The sequence below is a fragment of the Myodes glareolus genome, chromosome 12, assembly GCF_982192425.1.
Source record: "Myodes glareolus chromosome 12, mMyoGla1.1, whole genome shotgun sequence".
Classification (NCBI taxonomy): Eukaryota; Metazoa; Chordata; class Mammalia; order Rodentia; family Cricetidae; genus Myodes; species Myodes glareolus.
The window spans coordinates 23,086,465-23,113,380 of NC_142037.1; the positions used below are offsets into that span (position 1 = coordinate 23,086,465).

Here is a 26,916-nt window from a genome sequence, read left to right on the forward strand (position 1 = left end):
GCCAACTTTGCTGGGGATGGGATGAAATGGTGGCTCACTTGCCTGTAAGACTTAGACCTGCTGTGGCAGCTCTGTCTGCAGCAGGCTCTCATTCTGGACTGTGACCTGTTCCGACTCAGACTGGAGATTTTCTGACCTAGAGGAGGAAGGCGGTTAGGGGGAAAACCTGGTGAGGACCTGCTCTGTCATCTAGTGATCTGAATCCGTTCTATTCAGCTGAACAATCCAACATGACTTTTCAGCTGAGGGCATTCCCTGCATTTCCCAAGGGAGAAGGGTCAGAGTGCACCTGAGCCTGGATTTTTTCTCAGTTTTTAGAATCTTCTAGAAGATGAACTGAGAACTACACTGCGCTGAGCAAGAACATACAACACATTTCTCCAGTGGTATAGATTTTGGAAAAAAATAACAGTGTAGAAATGTCAGCATAACGGTTCAAGACAGATATGCATGGCCTTGGTTAGATACCAGGTGAGTTGAGCAACCGGGTAAACTCAGTGTAGACCCTCTAAAGGTTAAGTTCTGGAAGGAAAGTAAAGTGGCAGGAGCACACCCTATCCTCCACCACTAACCCTCCTCCTGCTAGGTTTAGAACTACCAAAGGGAGAATTATGGGGAGAAACAAACAGATACTGAGAAGATACCAGAGAGCTCGGAAGGGAATAAGGCGTAAACAGTGCCCAGAAAAACTAAAAAACAGTGTTTCCTGGTGAAGTTCTTGTTGACTGGACCAGCACAATACCCTAAGGTGTTCTTTCCTTGACTGTGGCTGAGAGACATCCAGAAAGTGAGAATCCCAAAAAGGACAGAGATCTAGGTACAGGAGACCTACATGGTTCTAACTGCTCCTCCCAGCTGGGCTCCTACCTCATCTCGGGGACACTGATTTGATGCTGCAGCTTTTCCCTTTGCTGGGTCACCAGCTCCTTCTGCTTCAGCAGGTTCTTCAGTCCTTCATCCAGGCTTTTTTGCTCCTGTTCATTAGGAGATTGAATTCTCATAGGAGGGCTGCTCACTCATGTATGTACATGAATTCATGAACACAAAGAAATACATGTATGTACACATAGAAGCACACTGTAATACAGTAATGTGTTTGATTTACCAGTTAGTGATAATATAAAGAAAATCACCAGGGATACTGTTGAGAAGAAGGTTAACCTTTGCTGAATGAGAGAAACACATGGGCATGAGAGATAGGCAACTCAGTCATTGAAATGCCCATCCTGTCAATCTAATTCACAGACAGGTGGAGCTCTGGAGTCCTGGCTCCTTAGCCAACTGTGCTTAGGAAGTTTCCCAGGCTGTGGAGTATAGGAATGTTGTAACAATTAGAGGAAACAAAACAAGACAGAAGATCCACCTTGGAGAGTAGAAGAGATCCCAAGAGTACTGGCCAGCCAGATTAAGTAAGTAAAACAGAAATTTTCATGTTCCCTGAGAGGTCTGGGCTCAAGGGAATAAGGGAAAGAACAGCAGAGGACAACAACAGAGGTCATGATCTGTTATATGTACATATATATGTATATGTTATTATATGTACAACACCCACCATTGTACACATCTACACATGCATGTATACATCACACAAGAGCCACATAAAACATGAGTAAACAGGAAAAAATGAAGATATTACACTGAATGAACAGTTGAATTCAGACCATGCACACCAGGCTTCTCTACTGAGACCCACAGCACTGCTGTCCATCCCTCGGGAACTAAAAATTCCTAGGGGCACACACAGCTTGCTTAAACTGTGCTGAGGTGATTAGAGAAAATGTTCTCTTGCAGCCTCCCCTCTGTCACCCCAGTCCTCAGCCTCTAAACGTCCTCCTGCATCTATGAGCATCCAGTCAGCTCCAGACTGGAAGCTCCAGCACAGGGGAACTGTTCCACACCCCCCACAGAAAACAGGGTTGACAAGCTGCTACTCAGGCTTCTGTCTGTGTGAACCAAGAGTTGAGCAAAGGGAAGAGAAGACATTGGGATACAGAAGAAAAGAGAATATCACATTCATGCCCCCCCCAAATATGACAATGAGAACCACCCACTTACATTGGCCCTGGGCTCTAGTCCTTGCAAGCTGTATTCTACCTGTGATCTCATGTGACCCCTGCAAAGGAAATGAGCCACCAGCTGCTGAACTCATCAATGAAAGCTCTGTTCTATTCCAAGTAACTCCCTCTGACCATAATGACATGTAGGTGTGTGATATGTAACTGATCCATCTCCCTCAGTGGACTCCAGCATCCAGCAAAGCAGGAGGTTTGCCTTCCAATCTCCAGTGTCTTGCAAGAGAATAACTCTCCAGAGAGACTTGTGAATGATCACAGAAATCAACAATTGGGTGGTAGTAGGTGGTCGTCTGGATGGGTGGGTGGATGGCTACATGGCTGGCTGGCTGGCTGTTTATGGTTGGACTAGTGGACAGTGTGACTCCGCTGCCTCAGCCTACCCGCTGCTGCTCAGCACAGGGGTCACAGACCGTCTCACGGACCTCCTTCAAGAGCCTCTTCACCTCCTCGCAGGTCTTTTGCAACGCAATCTTATTTAACTTACTATCCTGTCCCCAGGCCAGAAGAGGGAAGGTGTCCAAAGGGAATTATCCAAGGCTACATGAGCACCCTCAGCAGGCTTGGAGCTTTAGATTAGCTCTCTAAGAATTTTCCATGAATCTGTGCCACATATCTGGGCCTGCCAGAACCTATAATGGCATTTCTCCTGAGTTCAGAACATGGATTCTCCTTCCTAGGTTCTTATTGCTACACAGAATGCCAGAGCACAGGATCAGTATTCCCAGGGAGGAGACCCAATTTCAGGATGGCTTTATAAACTCCACAGGGGGTTCCAATGCTGCACCAAGTAGAGCACAGTGGCCAAGAGCTGTGCTGTTCAAAGTGTGGCTCCCTGGCTTCAGCACTGGCATCCCCTAGAAACTGTGAGGATGGCAAAACCTCAGTCTCTGCCAAAGACCTCAGGCTCCCAGAAGGACACACTCCCCACATATTCCTCTACCCCCAACCCACCCACACCTACAATCAGGTTGCCCATGAAGTGCAGGGAGGTGGCACGGACTCAAATTATAAAGAACAAGACCAGAGAGGAGCAGTGATGAACTCTGGGCCTTCCAGCAACACACTGATATAGATGGACGGGACCAGGCCCCTCAGCTGCTGTCCAGCACTTTCAGCACACAGTCATCTGCTGGTCAAGCACAAAGACTCACCACAAACTCACGGGACCTAGCATGTCTCACAAACCAAAACCTGCCAAGGCCCCTTTTAAGCCATGTTGAAAGTTGACACACTGCTGTCCCTATCCCTGGAGTGTGACTCAGGTCACAGGCTCTGTTTTTCATTTGGAGGAAGCAGAATAACCCGTGTCCTCATCTCATAGCTACCCAGGTTGCAAATTCTGACTCTCTGAAGCATTCAGGAAAATTAGTTTAGGCACAGGACCCTCTGAGGTTCAGCCTCCTATTCCTCAGGAAATCTTGGCTTGACACTGTGGGATCAAGATGGTCAACAGAGAACTGGGCATAAACGGCTACCTGTTGTTCAAATTCTTGTAGTAATAATTGGTCATGAATCCACACAGCTCAATTTGCTCATATTTCATACTCACCATATCTGAATGGTGAGATCCTCCACCTCTTTCACCTCCTGCTCCTGCTCAGTGAAGGTGGAGAGTTGGGATGGTGCCTCCCCAGCAGTCTCTGCAGGTAGATAAAGATAAGTGTGCTTGTGTAATTGAATGGAATAGGGACAGGAGTCCAAGCTGAGTCCCAAAAAGAAACCCAAGGAATAGGAAATTCTAGGAACAAAGTGAGGTCCCCAAAGAACAGGGAAGCTATCCTCAATGAGCTTTGTCTCTGTCTTCATACACCAGGGCTAGGCATGTGCCTTGCTCCCTAATGCAGTCCCTGTCCCTGAAAGGTACAAGTTAACCCAGTCGTACGGATTTGGAGGACAGTGTCACCTCATATCTGACATGATACAAGTAACTCCTGTTGTCCCTAGTGCTTAACAGCACTAAGTCCTGATCACATGTGCCAGGACCAAAACATCTGAATGTCTGAGACATTGGTGCATGACCAGGGGAGTTCCCCTCTCTTCTTATTTATACCAGATTTCCATGGAAACTGAAGGAATCCACTAGGATGAAGTGCAGCAACACCCTTACCTGAGAGGAACACCTAATTAGTCCCTCCTTGGCTCCCGCTGGCCTCCCTTTCCACCCAGAATGAGATTAAGACTCTCTCAGGAAAAAAAATAGCTGCACAATTGGCAATTCATGGCCCTCCCAAACTAACTATCAGTAACTGTTGACTCTAGGCATTCTTTTGGGGAACCCAGAGAAGTAGGTGAAGCCCAGTGCGTCCAAGAAGTTCCCAGATGCCAAGCCCTTCACCTCCTCCAGGAACCTTCTAATTTCCTCCCCAGGACTTACTGAGCCCACTTCACACTTTTGAATTTACTGGCCTCCTGAAAATGAAGAAGTAGCACCATGTTCAGCCTGGATTAAAAGCTCACCAGAAGTCTTGACTCTGGCTTCAGAAGTGTACTAGGTGGACCCCAGAACAAATGAGTGATGTGGATGAACTATGTCCATTCACATGTTATTCACACTGACAACCATGTTAGACAGGATTAGGTGTCTCAGTAATACCCAATTCTAGAAGTCAAAGGACAGAACCTCATCTCAGTCAAATCTGACACACTGAAGGATGTTCAGGAAGTAACTGACAGATGAGACTTTGCCCAAGTAGAATCTGAAATATCAGATTGAGTCTCTCCCTTTGTGTCAGTTCTCCCTTCCTTCTATAGGGAGATGCCTGTCATTCAGAAGTCACCTGGTTACCTCTGTCTCCCTGTACAAGGTGACCCAGGGAAAGCTTTCTAAGGCTTATTCAGAGCTACAGAGAACGCCCCTTGACTTCGTAGACCTCAGCCATGTGCTTTCAGAAGCCTGGAGACAAAAGCGGGCAGATCTCTGTGAGTTTGAGGCCAGCCTGATTTACAGAATGAGTTCCAGGACAGCCCAAGATACACAGAGAAACCCTGTCTCAACAAAACAAAACAAAAAATCGCAGTCTCTTCCCAGTCTCTCCCACAACTGTCTCTAATAGCTCTCAGGCTGAACTGGAGACCAGGGTATCATTCATAACTGGGAAGTCAGAAACCTTAGGAGTCAATGGAAGAGACTATTTTTAATCTGTTGAGATTTGCTTCGTGATCAAGTATGAAATCGATTATAGAAAAAAAAAACAATACAGAAACAGCTGACCCAAGGTTGTGGGAGCTCACTGGCTCTTGATTGACAGCTAGGAAACCGGCATCAGAACAAACAAGGCCCTCTGAACGTGGGTGACAGTCCTATGGTTTGGTCAGTTTTGTGGGTTCACTGGCAGTGGGACCAGGATTTGGACCAGGATTTATTTACCCTTAGTGTGTGAACTGGCTTTTTGGAACCCATTCCCTATGGAGGGATACGTTGCTCAGCCTAGATACAGGGAGGATGGCCTTGGTCCTGCCTCAAGGGATATGACACACTTTGTTGACTCCCTGTGGGAGACACCTCATTCTCTATGAGGAATGAATGGGGAGTGAGGTGGTGGGAAGTGGGGTGGTGGGGAGTTTGGGTGAGCAGGAGGAAGGGAGGGAGAGGGAATTGGGATTGGTATGTAAAATGAAAAAGATTGTCTTAAAAATAAAAGAAAAAAAGTAAAATGAATAAAAAAATAAAGAAGGCTATTACTTTTATAATTACTGTGACAAGATATCTGACAGAGATTATTTAAGGAAGGAAGGAAGGCTCATGGCTACAGGGAACTACTGTTTGCCTTCCCTGCTCTAACTGACTGACTTTCCCTGCAGCGGTTGAAGTAGGGAAACAAACAGGGAGGCTTTGTCTGTGGCAATGGTCTATTGCTTCTCACATGCTGGTAGACAGGGAAGCAGACAACTCAGAACTGGTTCCAGAAGTAGTGAGAACCATTAAGACCCACCACAGAAAACGTTCTGCTACCCAGACCATATCCCAAAGGTTAAACAATCTCCTAAATAGTAACAAAGTATTCAAACACATGATACCCCTTCTCTCTCTGTCACTCTCTTTCTCTTCTTGTTGTTCTTGTTGTTGTTGTTCTGGTGGTGTGTGTGAATGGTAAAAAAAAATTTCAGTCAAAGTGTAAATCAGAGAGCCAGTGTGATGGCTAAATGGGTGAAGGCACTTGCCAGCATGACTGACAACTTGAATTTGATACCTGAGCCTGAAATGAGAAAACTGACTCCTATATATATTATCCTATGACCTCCACACTTCTGCTTGGTGCACATATTCCTTGCCTTCCCCATCCTTCAAATAAAGAGAGACCAGGGTGTCCCTGAACTGACAGAAAACAGTCAGACTCTGCTTCATGAGTGCAGGTATTAAAGGTGTGCACCAACATGCCCAGCCTCCTATTGCTGTTTGTCCTGCCTCTGTGTTCTCCGGATTTCAATGTGTCAAACTGGCAGACTGATGAGGCCTAGGGCTGGAAGTTAGCAAACATCCTGAGACTGACACTCATTTCCACTTATGATATACTCTTAACTATTTGTGTATAAACATATTCATTCTGGGGACAGGAAAGATGGCTCAGTAGTTTATGACACTTGTTCCTCTTGCAGAGACCTGGACTTGATTACAGCACCCACACATTGGAACACTAATTCCAGGGGATTGAATGTTGTCTTGGGTGTCTGTGGGCAGCACACACACACAAGGTGAATGGAGAGAATGCATGCAAAATATTTATGCACATAAAATAAATCAGTTTAAAACATTGTATGTATGTTAGGTTCACTCATGTTAACAGTTATGGCTCCAGGAGTCTTTATTATTTATTCTCTGTATTCTATGAGTCCTCTACAACTGTGATAAAAGTTACTCACTTTCTGATTTTTGTTTCCATGGTCTAATTTGTTATCACTTACCCCTTAGAACAGGGATTCTCAATCTGTGAACCCATTTGGGGATCACAGGACCTTTTTACAGAGGTCATCTAAGGCCTTCTGAAAACACAGATACCGACATTACGATTTGTCACATTAGAAAAATTACAGTTATGAAAGACCAGCGAAAATTGTATTACGGTCAGGATCAATGCATGAAGAACTGTGTCAAATGGTCACAGCATTAGAAATATTGAGAACTACTCCTTAGAAGGTGACAGGCTAGCATGGGTATTCCCAGGAATGAGAGTTGAAGGAGGTGAAAGATATGTTCAAGGATTTGTTTGTCTTCTCTGACATGATTTGCAACTTGGAAACACAAAGTCATCATTCTCCTCACAAGCAAATATGTTACTTTTCAAATCAACAGGAATTACCATCAAACATGAATTTCTTTGAGAGAACTCAGGCAGTGCTTCTCCTGAAGAACTTAAGTCCATCACTGATATACTTAGCTCTTCTTGCTCCCTCTTTTTCCTTGCGGCGATCTTCTTGGAATACAACATTTGTTTCTGTATCATCTGCAATAAAAAGACAGAAGATCAACTTTCCTGGTTTGATTGGGAAATGAACTCTTGATTTGGGGTGCATAATTTCAAAACTATTTTGTTCCTTATCAGGACAGGGTGTTGAAACATGAAAAGTAGAAAGTATTACTTAAAAGTGAAATATCTTCTACTATGCTTAGCTATTTACAAATTACTAAGATATCATCTTAATTAAAAAATATTTTTGCAAGCTAGATTGAGAAAATCATGAACTGAGAAATTTGACCTTTCCCTGTGACTGAGACTAAACTGAACTCACTATGTTTTAAAAGTTGTGAATCTTATATAAGATGATTATTAATTTTAATAGCCCCCTTTCATCAGTACTTCTCTTCTATGTTTGGGAGGCAAAATGCATATTGTTTTCCACTTATAAACAAACTCTCACTTACTAGTGTCCTCCATACCATAGTATCTGTGAAACTGCTTTATAGAAACCCATTTTTTTCTGCTGAGTCCCATTCAAAAGTCATTAATATCAACTTCTGATTCACACAACTCTAAGGCTCCAGGTTACAAACAGGATCCCTAACCTCCAGCAGCTCACGGTGATGAGGTGAACTGATGTGTTACTATGAACACATTGACGTCTAATTATAACCCTAAAATATTTTAAATGTGTGAACGTGATACAAAGAATCAGAGTGTATATTATTGTCAAATACAGAGCAAATATCCAGAAAGCAAAGTGTTACTATATGGTAATTGAATCTTAACATCTACAACTGCTGGCTAATTGGGGAAAAATACTTACTGTGTACCTGGAGGAAGAGTTTTTAATATCCTCCTAGTGGAATCAAATAGAAAACACACTGTAATCTCTTTATAATGTAAACTTGGTTGAACAGATTACAAATAGCTTAATTTTCACAATTTCTTGCTAGTGTTAATACAGAAGCAAAGAGACAAACAGAGGAGATGCTCTTCTATGTGATCCTGAAATAAGAATATCCAAGGGAAGAGAAAACCTACTGCAATTATGCTGAGAGAAAAGGTACCTGGGTGATGCCTGGACCACTTCAATAACTGGACCCTTTAAAATGTATTCAGATGTATTACCACAGTTGTTTTCAAAATCAGTCTAATGTGTATTTATTTCTGCAAACCATCCTTGGTCAAGCATCAGGCACCTTCTATTACATGAGAACTGCTTGCAATCTTCCACTTTCTGTGTTTCCAGTTCATTCTCTTATTGGGTCATTGCTATCTGCAAGGACTTACTGCTCACTGGAATTTATAGAAAGGATGGCTCACTGATACCAAACACTTTTCTCTGACCAAACTGCCATATAAAACTGTGATAGGTAGACTACTGCTGCATTTTAACAAAATTCATAAGAAAACAAATTTCACAAAGAATTTTACCTTAATATCAGAGGTATTGGCCTTGTCCTCTGTTGTAGATTCTGGAACCTGAGGCTTTCCAGAGAGCCTGTAGAATAAAAACATGCAGTGAGGGGTGAGTTTGGTCCTTAGAGCATCTCTGTTGAAAGATTTATTATCTGTGTACTAAGTGACATTTTTGCATTTATGTAATTCAACATTGACCCCCGTTTTAAAAAGTTTTTGTTTTCAGTTTCAACTTGTCTCAATCTATGTAGCATTCAGTGAAGACTCACTCATAGTTCTATTTTAAAATAAAAATTTAAAAAGCCAGTGGTTTGGGAGATGGCTCAGTCAGTAAGAAAGTTTGGTGCCAACACAGATCAACCTGAGTTTGAATCCTCAGCATCCACATAAAAAACTGGGCATGGACACATGCATGTAACCCCAGTATTGTGGATGGAAGAGATGGGCTACCATTTGGGCTTGTTGGCTGCCAGACCAGCTCCAGGGTCAGTCAGAGATCTTATGTCAAGTGTATAAGTTAGAGAATGATACAAGATACCAATGTCCTCCTCTTTCCTTCATGTCTGCACAGAGAAATATGCAAAGCATGCAACAGGCACACGCACACATGCAACACACACACACACACACACACACACGAACACATAAGAGGGGGTAATGGCGGGTTTTGCACACACTTGTTCTGATGGTTGCAGTAACTGATTGTTATGAGCACTTAATGCTCCCTTTTCATTTGTTCCCCTAAACCTAAAGCACCATGACCTGTTTTCTGTAATAAAAAAAAATTAGGCATTTCATTTCATCTCACTCTCCCAAGGAGTTGCTTGCTTTGGGAAAACATGAAAAGTACTCTATGTCTAAGCATTAAGTTGCCATCAATCTCTAATGTCACCATATTTTGGTGCCTTGAAGCTATGTTTTGAGAGTGTGTCCACATGCATATGTTGAAACTCTTTATAGTCAAGGGTATTTCTGAGTCATTTTATAGGACACTGGAGAACAACATTGTCCCCTCAGCTCTGCTTCATCTGAACTACAGCTAAAAGTTCCAGATTTCAGGGTTTCTGATTGGCAAACTCTGGACCAAACACTTTGTTTTTCTAACTTACACCTACCTTGGGATTCACCACAGAGGTAGAACTCATTAAGAGGGAAATAAACCTGCTGAACAGAAGCATGTCTATAAGGCCATTCTGAGATGATCCTCTCAGCAAAGTCTGGGAGAGTTTTGAACCTTGCCATTTTGCCCACACTCTTCCCAGCAACTTGCCTTAAACATACTAGCAAACAGGATTAATTGCCTGAAAACTAATATTTTTACATACATGTACATGGTATGTTATGTGCAGTGTATTTGTAAGTATGTGTGATTTCAGATACATGCATGCCAGTGTGTAGGTGTGGTGATTGGAGTACAGACTTGGGTGTTGACCCTCACCCTTGGCCATAGTTATATGACTGAATCTCATTCATGAATGCAAGCCCCAGGCTAGCAATCCAGGTAAGGCATCCAGAAAAATGTGAGGGATGCTCTGTCACCGCCTGCAATCTCACCATAAGCTCCCCAGGATTCTAGAAACGTACAAGACCAACAGGCCTCATGTGGACATTGGGCTTCCTTCTCCCATTCTCCCATATGCACAGCCAGCACTTTACCCGCTGAATCACCTCCACAGACAAGGAGTCTTAACAGCATTTCATGCTGTATCTGAGGCATAATTCAGCTTTGATTAGCACCTAATCAAAAAGCTAAAATTGTCTTACACAGAGGAAAACATTGTGCCAGCTTCTGAACTTTATAGTCTCTACATACTCATTGTATTTAAAATCCAGACATTCTTACCTGAGTGAGAGCTGGTCTTTATTTCCTCCATTATCTACAGAGCAGAAACACAAAATATGTTATAAGCAACTGTAGAAAAAAGAGCATTGAATGCTGAGGCTAATACTTCGTTACTACATATACTTTGAATCTTCGTAGCCTTTAAAGTGAATACTGATTTACAGACAAAAAATACAAGGATAACTCTTAATTTACACCTCATGTAAGGTTCAAATACAGAGACAATTTTCTCAAAAGTCAACACTAATAATAAATTGGTGTACAAAACACCTATGATCATGAGCATTAGCATTATCAAACAGAGAAACTGACATCTTAACCAGAATCAATATCACAAGCTGAAGTGTTAACATGGTAGCACAGTGTTGCTGCTGTTGATTTTGTCTCTGGAAAAGTGCTGTTAGGAGAATTGTAAGTGAGCACACTCACCTTGCATGGACGTGAAAAGAGCCTCTCTAAGATTAAGTTGAACTTATTTCATTGAAAATAAAAATTCCAGACACAAGGAAGCTAAGTCTATGAGGACCGCTCTTTGCAGCATAGCAAAACTTACAAAACACAGGTAGACCAAGGGCAAAGAATTTCCAGATGCCAGGGTGGCAAGGCTACAGAGAGAGAGGGCACTGTGTGCACACTCCTCAAGTACTTCTGAGGAAGCTGCAGAAGCCCCTCAGTTCTAGCTTCTGGTCCCTCACCCACAGGCAGTGCAAAGTAGTTCAGCACCTGCTATCACCTCCCATGGTAAGAGCTATTGGAAAGCCCCCTGCAGTAGTTATGCACCCTGAACTGTATCTCTAGGGCGAGAAGCATGGAAGAAATGTGGGGACAGGGCAGCAATTCCATGGGAGTAGTACCTAACAGGAAACATTTGTCTACACATACACAGCTTCAAGTGAGTAGTTTTCACTGCATGCTAACAGCCCGCCCACTACAAAGGAAAAAAGCAAATTTTTACTTATTTCATTCACAGTATGGAAACTGCAGTATAACCTCCTCGGCATTGCCAATGGCTGAGGCAAAGCATTTGTCCCATCAATAAATGGACTGTCAATGAGTCTTAGCACGTGGGAGACCCCCATCAAACAACCCTCTTCACCACAAAGGAAATCCAGTGTGGAAATAATGTAAAGGACAGTCATCCACATTACAATAATACTGACTCTTTCAGACCCTCTACACTCCATGTACTCCTATTCGCTTGATGCTGTGCTCTCAATAGACAAGGTAGGTGTGAAAGACACTGTGGTGGCAGCTGCTGAAAGCCCAGACTCTGTAGTGTTCCTCCCACTCTTAGAATCTTATCCAGATTCAATGGACCAGTCAGTGCTGTCCACTGCAAAATGATGCTCTTTTCTCAGCCTTCCTCCTACTGTGGCAAATTGTTCTGGAAGTTATGTCTATCGGCATATAAACCAAGTATCACCGTACCCTACACTAATAAACCAAAGGAAAAAGGTGCTGGCGGCATAGCCAACAGGGCGAGCGCTTGTCTAGAATGCTTATAATGGCAATGATCAATACACAGCACTGCCTACAAGACCCAAAGTCCATTTTTTAAAAAAGTTGAGCAAGCCTATTATTTTTTATGCCAAGAAATAGTCAGAGTAAATAGCAGATAATTAAAGATAAACATAAAACCGTATGTGAATTGTCTAATATGTCTAAATAGAAAAATTATAGAAAGGAACAAACCTCATAAAAATGTAGTTAAATTTAGTTCTCATAATCCTTAATGAAAGTAATTGAATACTGTATTTCTGTTTTTTACATGATCACGTTTGATTGACACTGATATATAGGTAGCCTAAATGCAATGTATTTATTACAAAAATGAAAGAAAAATTCATTTTATAACAAGCAAAATTGCTGTCACATAACTCTAGCGGGCCCATGCTGTGGACTAGTTAGAGGTTCTTTTATTTATACAAAGATACTTTGTGCATCAGAGGCTCACGTTAAATAAGCAAACATGGTTCAGATAATATAGTTTGATACTGAAATTTCTCAGAAAACCATTTCTTAAATAATTTTGAACGTGAAGAACATTAGGAGGCAAATTTTAAAATGAAATTACGTTTATATCTTATTTACTTTGTTCCTGTTTTGAATGAATTAAGTTGCTATTGAAATTAGGGAAGTAGCAGCAAAGTATTCATGATTACTCTTACCTTCACTGATCTGAATAGACTTCTTTTTTTTTTTTTGACCACGCCATAGTAGAAACGGGATTCTAATATAATATTCAAGTCCAGCATTTTCTATTTACAACAAATAAATATTGCCGCACCCCAATCAGTAGTCTCCTACGACCCGGGCTGTAGTGATGCTACATGGCACGTTCAGTGATATGGGATTCGATACCAACTGGGTGGTCCATGACAGGGCTTCTCTCTCTGATCCAAGGGAGGGCTGGGGCTTGTGGGCGAGACCCCCTCGCCTTGTAGGCCCTGAAGGTGTAATCTTTGGTGCAGCCTGAGAAAGGCTAAAGTGTGGGAGGAAAGGCCAGGACTTCCATGAAGGTTCCAGGCCAGTGCCTGTAGGCACAAGGAGAGAACGCAGTGGTCAGTCCTGCTGGGTGTGTGGGTGCCTTGGGGCATCCGGGGGCATGGGTGGCAGTGATTTGCAACTGGGGAGGTGTCAGGAAAGTGTGGAGGGTAGTGTCCAGGGCAGGCAAAGTACCATGCCCAGTTGGCAGCACTCCTTGGCAAAAGTCAGCTAGTCCTCTGGTTCTAGAGAGCAGAAGGCACCTAAGGCGGCGAGTGATCCCCGGAGGCCAGGTCAGCCTGTTAGTGGCAGGTGTCAATCCCGGCAGCAGGAGACGTTTAGGGTGAAATTGGAGTCTGGGGGTAGCCTGAGCTAGCAAGTAGGCAGAGGTACCTGTGTGGCCTGGGCCACTCTAGTCTATAAGTGCTTAGTCCTCAGCCAGCCAGACCCTGGGAGACGTCCTTAGAAGATGCCTTTGGCAATCTTGAGTCCTTTCTGCTTCATGCGAGGGAAGGTGGAGCTGGCTCCATGCTTGACCTTATTAGCCCCCTTGGTGAAGGTCCGCTTCTTAAGGATAAAGTCATAGTTGGCAGTAGAGTTCATGGCATAGAACACGTTGGCGTTTTCTGGAATCTTCAGCTTGTGGTCTTCTGAGATGATCTGCACTAGCTCATAGTCCTCTGTCTCATGCTCATCCAGGTTGTGTTTGTCCATGGCTTTTCGGATGACAGTCGGGGCCTTATCCTGGTTGGTCACCAGGATGCTCTTGTATATGTTGCCGTTGTCCACATCCAGGCTGACCCGGATGATGCAGCAGTCGCCCACCTGCTGGTTATAGAGTGGCAGTGAGGAGCTGTAGCTGCAGACCCCTGAGACGGAGCGCTTGTGGGTGCGTGTGGTAGACACGGGTGTGGTGGGGGCTGATGAAGAGGTGCTGCTGCTGAAGGCTGAGGTGATGCCAGAGGTCTCTGGGGGCGACTGGGAGGCTGACTCCCAGAACTTCTTTTCCTGGCCATCAGGAGACTCTGGGACAAAGCTCATGTTGATTTCCTCCACGTCAGAGCTGGAAGAACCAGCTGAGTGCACGCTGAGGGCATCAGTGATGCCCCCGCTGCCGAAGTAGGGGCCGCACCGGAGCTGGTCACAGGACTTGGAGTGGGCACTGCTACTGGTACTAAGCTCGGTGCTGGGAGCCTGGCGGTCGCTCCAGCGCTTGACAATGGCTGTGTTTTTCTTGTTCCTGAGGGTGTTGCTGGCTGACTCGGATGGAGGCTCCAGCTCACACGAAAGGTTGTAGCTCTCAGCCTCACTGAGCCGTTCCATGGCTCGGAACCAGGCTCCGAAGAGCTCCTCAGGAGTAATTCTGTAATTGTTGCAGGCGGACTGCAGCAGCTTGATCTGGGCGATCACTTCGAACTCCTTCCTTCTCTTTTGAAAGTTGATGAGTCTCCCATACAGATAGTCCTTCATGGCAGTGTCCAGCATCACCAGGTCAGTGAGGAATGTGCCCAGGTAGGGGACAGTGCCCCGGATGGCTCTCCTAGGGTTCATTTCCAGCGTGGTAAACTTGGAGGTTCCCTCCTTGATGAGCAGCTCTCTGCTCAGGGAGAAGTTGTTCTCATCAGAGAAAATCTCTGCCAGCTTCTGGAACTCTTGAAAGCTGTCCCTGGGGACCTCTTCCCATGTCTTCTTTAGGCGGTGGATGGCATTGCTCTGTAGAGCAGAGAGGATGGCGTAGAGGGAGGAGAAGTTCTTGAGCGCTCTGCATTCCCTGGCCACCTCGATCCAGTATTCCACCACCCGGGCCCTGTCTGGGGCCTTCATGCTCTGGTCGCCGAGGCAGGTAGTAATGACACAGTTGGCCACGTTGTTGAATTGGGCGACAGTGGCACGGACGGTAGGTGCGAGGTGCTCCTTGCCCTTCTTGTCCCGCTGTGACCAGACGGAGCCCAGGCAGTGGTAGGGCACCACTTTCCTGAACAGTTGAGCGTCCATCAGTGTAAACTGCTCGGCCACCAGATCTGGAGGGAACAGCAGGAGGTGCGGCTTCTCATCTAGTCCATTCTCTGTGGCTCCAGGCAAAGACCAGGAAGGCTGTAGTGCAGGAGCAGGCACCGCAGCTGGCTCCAGCTCCAGGGCCTGTGAGAGAGCCGGCTGCCGCTCCAGAGCAGGTGCGAGGGACAGCTCAGGCTCTAGCGGTGGCACTACCGCTGGCTCCAGTTCAGAAGCTGGTGCCACCACCAGTCTGGATGCCAGTGCTGGTCCTAGGGATGGATCTGGCTCAGAAGCTGGTGCCACCACCAGTCTGGATGCCAGTGCTGGTCCTAGGGATGGATCTGGCTCAGAAGCTGGTGCCACCACCAGTCTGGATGCCAGTGCTGGTCCTAGGGATGGATCTGGCTCAGAAGCTGGTACTGGCTCTGGCTCTGGCTCTGGCTCTGGCTCTGGCTCTGGCTCTGGCGCCAAATCCTGGCTGGATGCCAGAAGCAGTGTTGGAGCTGGCTCAAGCAGTGAAGTTGGCTTCAGAGACAGCACTGGAGCTGGGGACAGGGCCTCAGGCTCAGCCTCGCTGGGCTCCAGGTCCTCCAGCTGGGCCAGAAGAAGGTGAGCACGGCGCTCCAGGTCTGAGCCCGGCATGTTGAGCTGCACATAAGCCACCAGCTGCTTGAGGCAGGGAAAGTCCGGAGGTTGACAGAAATCCTCTGGGTATTGGTCCAGCCAGGTGCCCAGAATGGCGGAGATGGCATTTTTGAGTTGGTCCTGCGGTCCACCATCCTCACTGGAGTACGGGAGGATGCAGCCATATCTAGAGGAGGTCGTGAGGGCGTCACACCTACCGTACCTCTTAAACAGCAGGTCCAGCACCTGCTGAGTGGTGGTGAAGGCTCTGTAGGTGCACAGAAAGACGGTGACATAGGAAAGGTCACTGCCCCGGAAGGCAGGCACCAGGTGCTCCACCAGCTTCTCCAGAGTGCCAGCCTTCACCGTGCGCACCTTGCAGGTCTCGTAGAGGTTCAGGGCCGACTTATTCTTACACCCTAGCCAGCGCTGGCCTTTGGTGGCTCCCTGGTGTAGCTGAACCTTGCGCAGGGAGATGGAGTAGATGATCCCGTTGATCAGCTCCTCCCCAATCTCCTGCGTAGAGCTCTGGCAATCTACCATCATCCTCAGCCTCGGCAGCTCATCGTCAGCCCCAGGGCGCGGCCCAGGGCTCGCAGAGGCCGCTCGCCTAGGCCTGTGTGCAGCGCAGCGGGGCTTCCAGCTGCGGAGCTCGTGGCGCGGCCTCCGGTCCCCGCCAGGCCCGGGGCTCCGTGGTCCTCGCCAATGCCGCTCCCATTGTTTGCACCGCGCCTCTCCTCGCCACGGTCCTGGCCGTTGAGGCCTCGCTGCTCGGTTCGGCTGGAGTTCCTGAATAGACTTCTTAAGTATTGATTTCAGCTCTCCAGCAGGTGGTCGTATGCTGCTGTGGCATATTTTAAAAAAAGTAATATTTTAATATTCATATAAAAACATTTACCAAATGCTTTATTTGTTGTTTGATTTCCTAACATACATTAGAGATTTACAGTCAAGCATTAACTTGTCCTTCAATCAGTTAATTAAGTTTGGTGACACTTTCTTTTAAACTTTTTCCCATGTGAGAAAAAGGAAAGAATTTAGTCCACAAAAATTAGTCCACCGAAAGCATAGGAACACATGAAAGAGAGAGAGAGAGAGAGAGAGAGAGAGAGAGAGAGAGAGAGAGAGAGAGAGAATAACAAAGACACTAGTTTCTCTCCAGCATTTTTTTAATACTGTAATAACTGATGGTCACTCTTGTGCTCAATGTAATTAGTACCCTGACTCCACTTGTCAAATCATCCTTTGCTCTTAAAGCATCACAGAACCCCTCTCTGTCATGGTACTTTGTGGGCTCTCAATGCATATGATGTTATCTCCTATAAGGTTTGTTTGTGGACCATAGAATAGATTCCTGCTTCTGCTAGCACTCTTACAAAATACCATGGCCTAGGAGACGCTCAAGCTGTCCCTTAGTAGTCCATTCATGAGTGAATATTGAAACCATAATCAGCCTATTTCTATGCCAAATGAGCATTGCTATTAACTTAATGAGATAAAAACATGAATAGCAATAAAACTCGGTGGATAATTTCAGGTTATTAGCTTGAGACAGTTTAGAATTCCAAGTAGAAAGTAACATGGTTTTAGCAAGGTATTTCTTGGAACGGTTGTAACTACTGTAAATTATGAAACTGCACTTTGGACATTAACTGTGATGCCTTTTGGATCTTTTAACATGGAGTAAATAAGCAATTTATTAATGTGCATCCAATGTACATGGCCCCACAAATGATAACACAATTGTCCTCTATTATGGAAGTAATCAATTAAGATGAGCACAGGACTAGCTTGACATAACACCTTTAATTTTCTGCCAAATCAGTGTCTGAGAGAGCAGATCACTGAAGGAAAGGGCCTTCTACTCCATGTTCATGTCCTACTGCTGGGGAAGACAGAGCCCACTTTCACAGACACAGACAGAATAGTCATGCTGTGGTTTGGCTCTCTACATTTAGATAATCTACTGAGATCCAGAGACTTCATTACTGTAGAAAACAGCTCACATAAATGGACAAGTGATGGATGGAGCACTGTGGTAGGAGGAAGGCATGGGATCTTCCACCACCTATGAAAGGGTGCTACGCAGGACCAAAGGGCCTCTGTGGAGATGGTGTCAAAGGAAGAAAGTAATTTGTTGGCCTCTTGTAATACTGTGTGATAACACAGAGAGATCCCAAATTCTGTCAGCTCTCAGAAAGATAAGTGTGATGAAGGTCTAGTACACTAGCTGATTTCAGAAAAATTTTGAAAAGGCAAGGAGTGTCAGATGGACATAGTGAGTGTGGTTATCATGAGTAAGCTCATTTTCCAAAACACAGAATTGGTACTTGGGAAATGATGGTTGAGTATACACCTCATGTCCATGATTTAAAAACAACAATATTTCAGGCTAAAAAACATTGGTAATACTATGGGGATTGGAAAACAAAGCAAAAATTGAGTGTATAAATCAGTATCTATCTGAGAATACAACCAATAATTGGCTTGTTATCTTTGAATTTCCTTAGTATTATTGTATTCTTAGACCTTACCTGCAAAAAGGCTTCTGATCCGTGTTATAATGGACTTCTAAAAAATCAAAATAAATTTATTACAATGCTAGAGAAATATAACATATAAAATGAATAGATACATAGTATTCATTTTTGAGACTAATCTAGACTATTCTAGAGTAAATACTCTCTTGTAGGAAATTTATTCATGTAGAATTAATCCATTTTGTTTATTTCAAATCAAACAAGACTTAAACTTGTCAAGCATAATACCTAAAAATAAACAATCACCCTGTGATTCCCAAGATAGCCAAAACTACGTAACAATAAAACTGTGTCTCACAAACAAAAAACAGATTCAAAATGGAAAAAAATTCATGGGCCTATACACATTTTTGTTCTTCAAGGAAACGAAGAACCTTGTTGTGTTGTGGGAGTAACTTCCGCTGCCTCAACCAATAATCACTGAAGCAGGAGCCCACAGTGCAGCGGGGAGCGACTTCCGCTCCGTCAGCCAATAGCTGCTGAAATACCAGCCCACTGGGGCGTGGTATATTTCTCTCTTAAAAAGAGAAGCAGTTCCGGATAAGGCCCTCTTGGTTCCGGCTCTTGGTTCCGGTGCTCGGTCTCAGCTGCTGCTCCCGGCTCCTGCTCCAGCGACTAGGCTCCCTTCCTGACGGTTTATGGTGTATGTAAGTTTTACCCCCCGCCAAATAAATAACCCCTTAAAACATAACTGGTGTGGGATTGATTCGTTAATATTGTTGAGCCTTTTAGTTAAAATTGTTCATTTTATCATGAAAATTCCTACCACTGGGACTATATGTATGGCTTCTGTCTTTTGTATCAGGATGAAACCTCGCAGAAAGAAAGAAGAGGAACAAAGATCTTTACATAACAGCTCAAGGGAGGGCAGACAACAGGCTTCCACTCCTCATCCCCTTTGAGGGAAGAATATCCTTAGTTCCATCTGTGTTACCAGACTTATATGCCGCTTAAAGGATGCTCATGGTAGCAGGCATCATCTTCCCCTGAAATGAATTACTGGAAAGATCCCTCCCTTGGTAGTAATAACCCCGAGCTCTACCTCAGGTGAGAGATCAGCAGAGAAGCAGCTGTGAGACTGGGGCAGAAATTCCATGGGCTACCTTCTGACATAGAATCAATGCAATGTTTACATATGTAAACAATAAACGCACTCAATCCTTCCCTGGACACTTGCAGTTTGCTTTTAGAAATGAAACGTTGGAGGCAGGCAGTGGTGGCTCACACCTTTAATCCCAGTGCTTGGAAACAGAGGCAGGACGCTCTATGGGAGTTCAAGGCAAGCTTGGTGTAGAGAATACATTAAAGGGCAGGCTTCAAATCTACACACAGAAAAACCCTGTCTCAAAAAACTAAAATAAACATAAACAAACCAAACAAGACATGAAATGTTCATTCATTTTTGTCTTGTTTAAAGTCAAGGAAACTTAGTGTGCCTTTTTAGAATTCCCTGTGTCTCCGGACGGCCATTGGAGCCACCAACTAGTGGACTGGGATTGCGGCTCAGTAGGAAAGCCTATGCTTATCATGTAGGAGGCCTCAGTCAGTTCTCACCACCACAAATGCCATGAACAACTAACTTCATAACAAAGTGACACAAAGCTGTCTCCATTACAATCATACTGACTCTTTTCATCTTACTCTTGTGGGAAGAGGGTTTTGGAGTCACTACCTAGGGTGGTTGCCACTGGCAAGCTAGGTATAAAAGACACTGTGATGACAGTTGCTGAAAGTAAATACTACGTGGTGTTCCCTCCACTGCCACAAAGGCTCTCCAGACTCAATGGAAAAGCAGCTAATTCTTTGAAATACAGAATGATGTCATTTTCTTCACTTTGCCTTTTGTTTCAATTTTTATTCTTGAATCATGTTTTGCAGCATGGAAATGATATACATTGTTACCCTGTTCTATTTAACAAAAACAGAAGGCAGAGATAATGGGTAGGGTGCTTGCCTAAAATGCTCCTCTAGCATTTTATGTTCAGCCTCTAGCACTTCAGAAAAGAGAGAGAGAGAGAGAGAGAGAGAGAGAGAGAGAGAGAGAACAGAGGGAGGGAGGGAGGAAGGGAGGTAGGGATGGATTTAGGGATGGGTGGAGGGAACAAGGGGAGGCAGGGACTGAGAAAAAGGAAGAAGACAAAGAAAAGGAAAACATATAAGGATTAATAAGTCTTCCTAAAATCAATATATTCACTGTGAAAAAACAGTTCCACCCTAAAATAGGAGATTTCTAAAGAAAACAATTATACAGTATGCCAAAACTATATAAACTGAGACCTTTCTCAGACATTTAAGAACCCTGATGATTTAATTATATCATAAGGTAGGAAATTAGTTAATGAAAATAATTGATTATTGAGGTTTTTTTGAGACATAATTACATTTTAGTGGCAGTGAGATGTGTAGTGATATGCAGTACAACACACAGGCATTTGTCATAAAACTCAAGGAGAATCTGTATTTCTGACAACCCTATTTACTGCAATGTGACTATGGAGGACATGTGCTGTGTAAAGATGTTTTCTCATTTATCCAAAGGCAGTACAGATGTCAGCATTAAAATTAAATAAGCAATGTTTTGACAAAAATACTTCACACTTGAAAGTGCTTGATTTATACTTGTTTTCCTTAATTCCTTTTTGGGTTCTAAATTCTTTACTCTTCCTTATTTTCTTCAGAGAAGGTAGGAGCAGATGGAGTCATTCTTACCTGTTTTGAAGGTGACACGTTTTTTCTTTCTCTGCTCTGGCTCTCTTGTCATTGTTCCTTCACTGTGATATATGTTGAAAGTGTTCATCATTTAACTATCCATACCAAAACACTTAGCATGTTTTCTAAATTCTTTATTTTTTGAGTCCCTAATACATCTTACATTAGATATTTACAAAAACATTTTTTGAAACAGGATCTCATTATGTATTCCAGCTAACTTTTAACACACTATATGTTTCATGTATGTCTTGAAATCAAAGAGATCTAAGCCTCCTGCCTCCCACATTCTGGGATGAAAGGCATGGGCAAAGAGGCTCAGCCAAATAATTCTAAATTCATTCTTCAACAGTTGATGATGATTAATGATTGCTCTCCTTCCACCTTTCCTCATGGAGAAGAACATACAAAATTTAGCACTTGATAAAAACAACACACACACACACACACACACACACACATTTCCAAGCACAGAAGACAGGGGAATGGCAGTTTTCCCACACACTTTGTTCTGATGGTTGCAGGAACTGATTGTTTTGTGCTCTAAGTACTTAATGCTCCTATTTCATTTCTTTCCCTAAACCTAAAGCACCTTGGCCTATTTTCTGTCAAGAAACTTTTTAGGCATTTCATTTAGTCACACACTTTTTCCCAAGAAGCTGCTTTGGGAGAACATGAAACAAACTCTATGTCTAAACATCAAGCTGCCAACCATATCAGAATTCAGCATGTTTTGGTGATTTGAAGCTGCTTTATTGGTAGTCTGTGCACAAATACATGATGAAATTTTTTTTTTTCCTTTTTTTGGTTTTTTGAGACCGACTTTTTCTGTAGTTTTGAAGCCTATCCTGGAACTGGCTCTTGTAAACCAGGCTGGCCTTGAACTCACAGATCCACATGCCTCTGCTTTCCCGAGTGCTGGGATTAAAAGCATGCACCAAACCACCAGGATCTATGATGATCCTCTTTATACTCAATGGCCATTCCTTCCTGCACAAGGCTTGAGTATTTACAGGGCACTGCAGAGCAATACAGACCCTCAGCTCTACTCCATACAGCTAAGAGCTCCAAATTTCAGGGCTTCTGGTTGCTAAGCTCTGGACCAACCAGTTTGTTTTTCTAGCTTCACCTACCTTGGGATTCACCACAGTTGGGGAGCTCACTGAGGGAGCTATTAACCTGCTGGACAGAAGCATGTCTACAAGGCCATTCTGAGGTGATCTTTAGCAAAGCCTTGGAGAGTCTTGAACCTTGCCATATTACTCACACTCTTCCCACAGATAACTCAGCCAAACAAATTAGTGAAAAGGATTAATGACTTGAAAATGGATCCTTTTACATGCATGTGCAAAATACGTTATGTGCTGTGTATTTCTATGTATGTGTGATTGAAGGTACATACATGCCAGTGTGTAGGTGTGGTGATTGGAATATAGACTCAGGAGTTGAACCTAACCTTAAGCATTAGTTTTCTGACTGGGTCTTTCATTCATGAATGCAAACCTCAGGCAAGCAATCCAGAAATGTCAGGGCATGCTCTGTCTTCACCTGCAATCTCATGAAAGCTCACCAGGATTCTAGAAGCACACAAGACCATCAGGCCTCATGTGGACCCTGGGCATCCATCTCCCATTCTCCCATATGCACAGCCAGCACTTTACAGCTGAATCACCTCCACAGACAGGGGTCTTAACAGCATTTCATGCTGTATCAGAGGAATCATCAGGTATTTAAAACTATAAGCTCCACAGATAAATATTCAGCTTTGATTAGCAACTAATCAAGAAGCTGAAATTGTCTTACTCAGAAAAACATGGTGGTAGCTTCTGAACTTTATATTCTTTACATACTCAGTTTATGGTGAAATCCAGACATTCATACCTGAGTGAGATCTGGTTTTTAAGTCTTCGACTAGCTATAAAGTAGAAAAACAAAATATGTTATTATCAATTGTAAAATATAAGAGCATTAAATGCCAAGCCCAATATTTTTTAATACATATACTTTGTTCCCAAATGTGGATAAAATTTAAAGTGACTATTGACTTACAGACAACAAATATATGGATAACTCTTAATTGAGACTTCTTTGTATGTTTCAAATACAGACAAATTTATGAAAAGTTACTACTTATAATAAATTGGTGTACAGAACACCTAAGATCTTGAACACAATAAGGCATCTTAACCAGAATCAATTTCACAAGCTGAAGTGTTAAAGTGGTAGCACAGTGTTGCTGCTGTTGCTTTTGTCTCTGGACTAATGGTGTTAGGAGAATTGTAAGTGAGCACACTCATCTTGTATGGAAGTTAAAGGAGTTTCTCTAAGGTTTGAGTTATTCCATTGAAGATGAACGTTCCAGACACAAGGAAGCTAAGTCTACGGTGACTGCCCTTTGCAACATAGCAAAATGAAAATCAACAAGCAGCAAGCAGACCAAGGACAAAGGCCCCTGCAAAGAATTTCAAACTGATAGGTTGGCAAAGCTCCAGAGAGGGAGCAAGGTATGCACTCTCCTCAAGTGCTTCTGAGGAAGCTGCAGTAGCCCCTCAGTTCTAGCTTCTGGTCCCTCACTCATGGGCAGTGCAAAGTAGTTCAGCACCAGTACCTATCACCTACCGTGGTAAGAGCTATTGGAAAGCCTCCTGCAGTAATTAAGCACCCTAAACTCTATCTCTGGGGTGAGAAGCATGGAAGGAATGTGGGAACCAAGCAGCAACTGCATGGTAGTAGTCCCTTCCAGGAAACATTGGAGTTCCCACAGACAAGGCATCAAGTTCCCACTGCATGCTAAAAGCCTGCCCTCTGAAAAGGAATAAAGCAAATTCTTGTTTATTTTATGCACAGTATATAAACTGTAATATAACTTCCTTGGCATTGCCTATGGCTGAAGCAGAGTGTTGGTCCCACCAACAAATGGGTTGCAATGAGGCTTAGCATGTGGGAGACCTCCATCAACCCTCTTCACCACAAAGAAAATCCAAGGTGGTGCCTGTTCACCTGCAAGCTCCGTGGAACCCTGAAACACAGCTTGTTCCAATACTGAGGGGACCTAAGAGCCTGCGAGCTCTGTGGAACTCTGAAACACAGCTTGATCCAATACTGAGGAGATCTAAGAGACAGCCACAGCAAGGATTGTACCAACATGCCAAGACACTGCTGGCCCCATTTGAAGGAAGAGATGGGGATAAAAGAGATGAGTAGGTGCCTATGCAAGAATTCCTCCAACATCCTAAAAAACATGGTAACACCAGAATCCAGTGGACACACAAAAGGTAGACTTGATCATCCTAACCCAGAAGTAGAATAAAATGACTCTGAATGTAACTTTATGAAGATGATGTATACCTTTACAGAGGAAGTGAAAAACTCCCTTAAAGAAATTGAAGAGAAGACAAAGTTGGAAGAAATTAATAAATCCCACAAAGAAAGCCAAAACTACTCATGAAAAAAGCAAACAAGTGAAAGAAACAGTTTAAGACTTGAAGACTGAAATAGAGGTAATAAAGAAAACACAAACCAAGGGAATTCTGGATATGGAAAATCTGGATAAATGAACAGGAACTACAGAGACAAATATAACCAACAGAATACAAGAGATAGAAGAAAGAATCTAAGGCACTGGACTTACTATAAAGAAAATAGACTCTGGTCAAAGAAAACATTAAATCCAACAAATTCTTAACACAAAACATTCAGGAAATCTGGGCCACCATGAAAAGGCCAAAACTAAGAATAATAGGGGTAGAAGAAGAAGAACAACTTCATCTCAAAGGCACAAAAAACATATTCAACAAAATTATAGAAGGAAACTTTTCCAACCTAAAGAAGGATATCTCTATGAAGTTCAAGAAGATTGCAGAATACCAAATAGACTGGATCAAAGAAATAACATCCCCTAGCCCTATAATAATCAAAACAAAAACATAAGAATAATGAAAGAATATTGAAACATGCAAAGGAAAATGGTCAAGTAACATATAAAGGTAAACCTATCAGAATTACGCCTGACTTCTCAATGGAAACCATGAAAGCCAGAAGGTCCTGGATAGATGTGCTGCAGACACTAAGAAACCATGGATGCAAGCCCAGACTACTACACTCCGCAAAGCTTTCACTCACCAACTATGGTGACTCAGGAAGGTCAGTAGGGCCACCAACTAGTGGACTGGGATTGCGGCTCAGTAGGAAAGCCTATGCTTATCATGCAGGAGGCCTCAGTCAGTTCTCACCACCACAAATGCCATGAACAACTAACTTCATAACAAAGTGACACAAAGCTGTCTCCATTACAATCATATTGACTCTCTTCATCGTACTCTTGTGGGAAGAGGGTTTTGAATTCACTACCTAGGGTGGTTGCCACTGGCAAGTTAGGTATAAAAGACACTGTGATGACAGTTGCTGAAAGTAAATACTACGTGGTGTTCCCTCCACTGCCACAAAGGTTCTCCAGACTCAATGGAGAGGCAGCTAATTCTTTGAAATACAGAATGATGTTATTTTCTTCACTCTGCTTTTTGTTCCAATTTTTATTTCTGAATCATGCTTTAAAGCATGGAAATGATACACACACCTACCGGGTTCTATTTAAGAAAAACTGAAGAGAAAAGTACTGAAGGCAGAGATAACGGGTAGGGTGCTTGTGTAGAATGCTCCCAAAGCCTTGTGTTCAATGTCTAGCACTTCAGAAAACAAAAACTAAAAAGGAAAGAAGAGAAGGAAGGAAGGAAGGAAGGAAAGAAGGAAAGAAGGAAAGAAGGAAAGAAAGAAGAGACAATGGAAGGAAGCGAAAAGGAAAACATGTTAGAATTGATAAATCTTCATAAAAACAATACATTCACTACAGAACAAAGCTTTCACCCTAAAATGGGAGATTTCTAAAGAAAACAGTTATACAGTAGGAGGACAAAACTGTCCAAATTGAGAAATTGCACAGACATTAAAGAGGTCAGAAGATTTTAATTATATTGTAAGGTAGACAAATTATTTAATGAAAGTTATTGATTACTGAGGTTTGTTTGTGACATAATTACATTCTAGTGACACTTACCTGTGTATTGGTATGCAGTACAACATACAAGGCTTTTGTCATAAAAGTAAAGAAGAATATGTATTTCTAATTATCCTATTTGCTGCAATGTGACTATGTAGGACAGGTGCCGCATAAAGTTGATTTCTCCTTTATTCAAAGGCAGTACAGATATCAGCATTAATGTAAAATAAGCAGTGTTTTGACAATATATTTTCACAATTGAAAATTATTTGAAATAGTTTCTTAATTAATTCTGACTTTTCAGAATATTTGAAAACCAGAGAACTGCATTTATACTTGATTTCCTTACTCCTTTAGGGGATCTAAAATCTTTACTCTTCCTTATTTTCTTTAGGGAGGTAGGAGCAGTTGGAGTCATTCTTACCTTTGCTGATGTTAGCACACTGTTTCTTGGTTTGTTCAGATTCTGCTGCAGCTGTTTCTCCACTGTGACATATGTTTAAAAGTGATCATCATTTAACTATTCATATAAAAACACTTAGCATGTTTTCTAAATTTTTTATTTTTGAGTCCCTAATATAGCTTACATTAGATACTTACAAATAATTTTTTGAAACAGGATCTCATTAAGCGTCCAGCTGACTTTAAACTCACTATATGCATCATGTTAGTCTTGAAATCAAAGAGATCTCTGTGCCTACTGCCTTCCAAGTTCTGGGATTAAAAGCATAGGCAACAAGGCCCGGCCTAATAACTCTAAATTCATTCTTCAATAGTTGGTGATGATTAATAACTGCTGTCCTTCCACTTTTCCTCATGGAGAAGAAACGGT

At 43.1% G+C, this 26,916-nt stretch overlaps 1 protein-coding gene across 5 annotated transcripts in view; it reads right to left on the minus strand.

Moving 5' to 3' along the window:
• The window catches only part of LOC146890364 (ral guanine nucleotide dissociation stimulator-like), a 36,009-nt gene that overhangs the window by 710 nt on the left and 8,383 nt on the right, over positions 1 to 26,916 (minus strand). Inside the window, exons 5-17 of one of the 5 annotated variants that reach the window (XM_087912141.1) lie at positions 26,509 to 26,570; positions 22,970 to 23,003; positions 21,089 to 21,150; positions 18,374 to 18,410; positions 16,063 to 16,683; positions 12,905 to 16,026; positions 10,737 to 10,770; positions 8,909 to 8,975; positions 8,298 to 8,330; positions 7,373 to 7,516; positions 3,551 to 3,715; positions 868 to 974; positions 43 to 136 (exon numbers count right to left, since the gene is read on the minus strand). In XM_087912141.1, the coding sequence (XP_087768267.1) occupies positions 13,683 to 16,026; positions 16,063 to 16,683; positions 18,374 to 18,410; positions 21,089 to 21,150; positions 22,970 to 23,003; positions 26,509 to 26,570 (3,160 nt within the window). In that variant the 3' untranslated portion in view covers positions 43 to 136; positions 868 to 974; positions 3,551 to 3,715; ... (3 more) ...; positions 10,737 to 10,770; positions 12,905 to 13,682. Of the gene's footprint in view, positions 1 to 42; positions 137 to 867; positions 975 to 3,550; positions 3,716 to 7,372; positions 7,517 to 8,297; positions 8,331 to 8,908; positions 8,976 to 10,736; positions 10,771 to 12,904; positions 16,684 to 18,373; positions 18,411 to 21,088; positions 21,151 to 22,969; positions 23,004 to 26,508; positions 26,571 to 26,916 lie in introns of all 5 variants that reach the window. The other 4 variants (XM_087912140.1, XM_087912138.1, XM_087912137.1 and 1 more) reach the window with 4 other exon arrangements.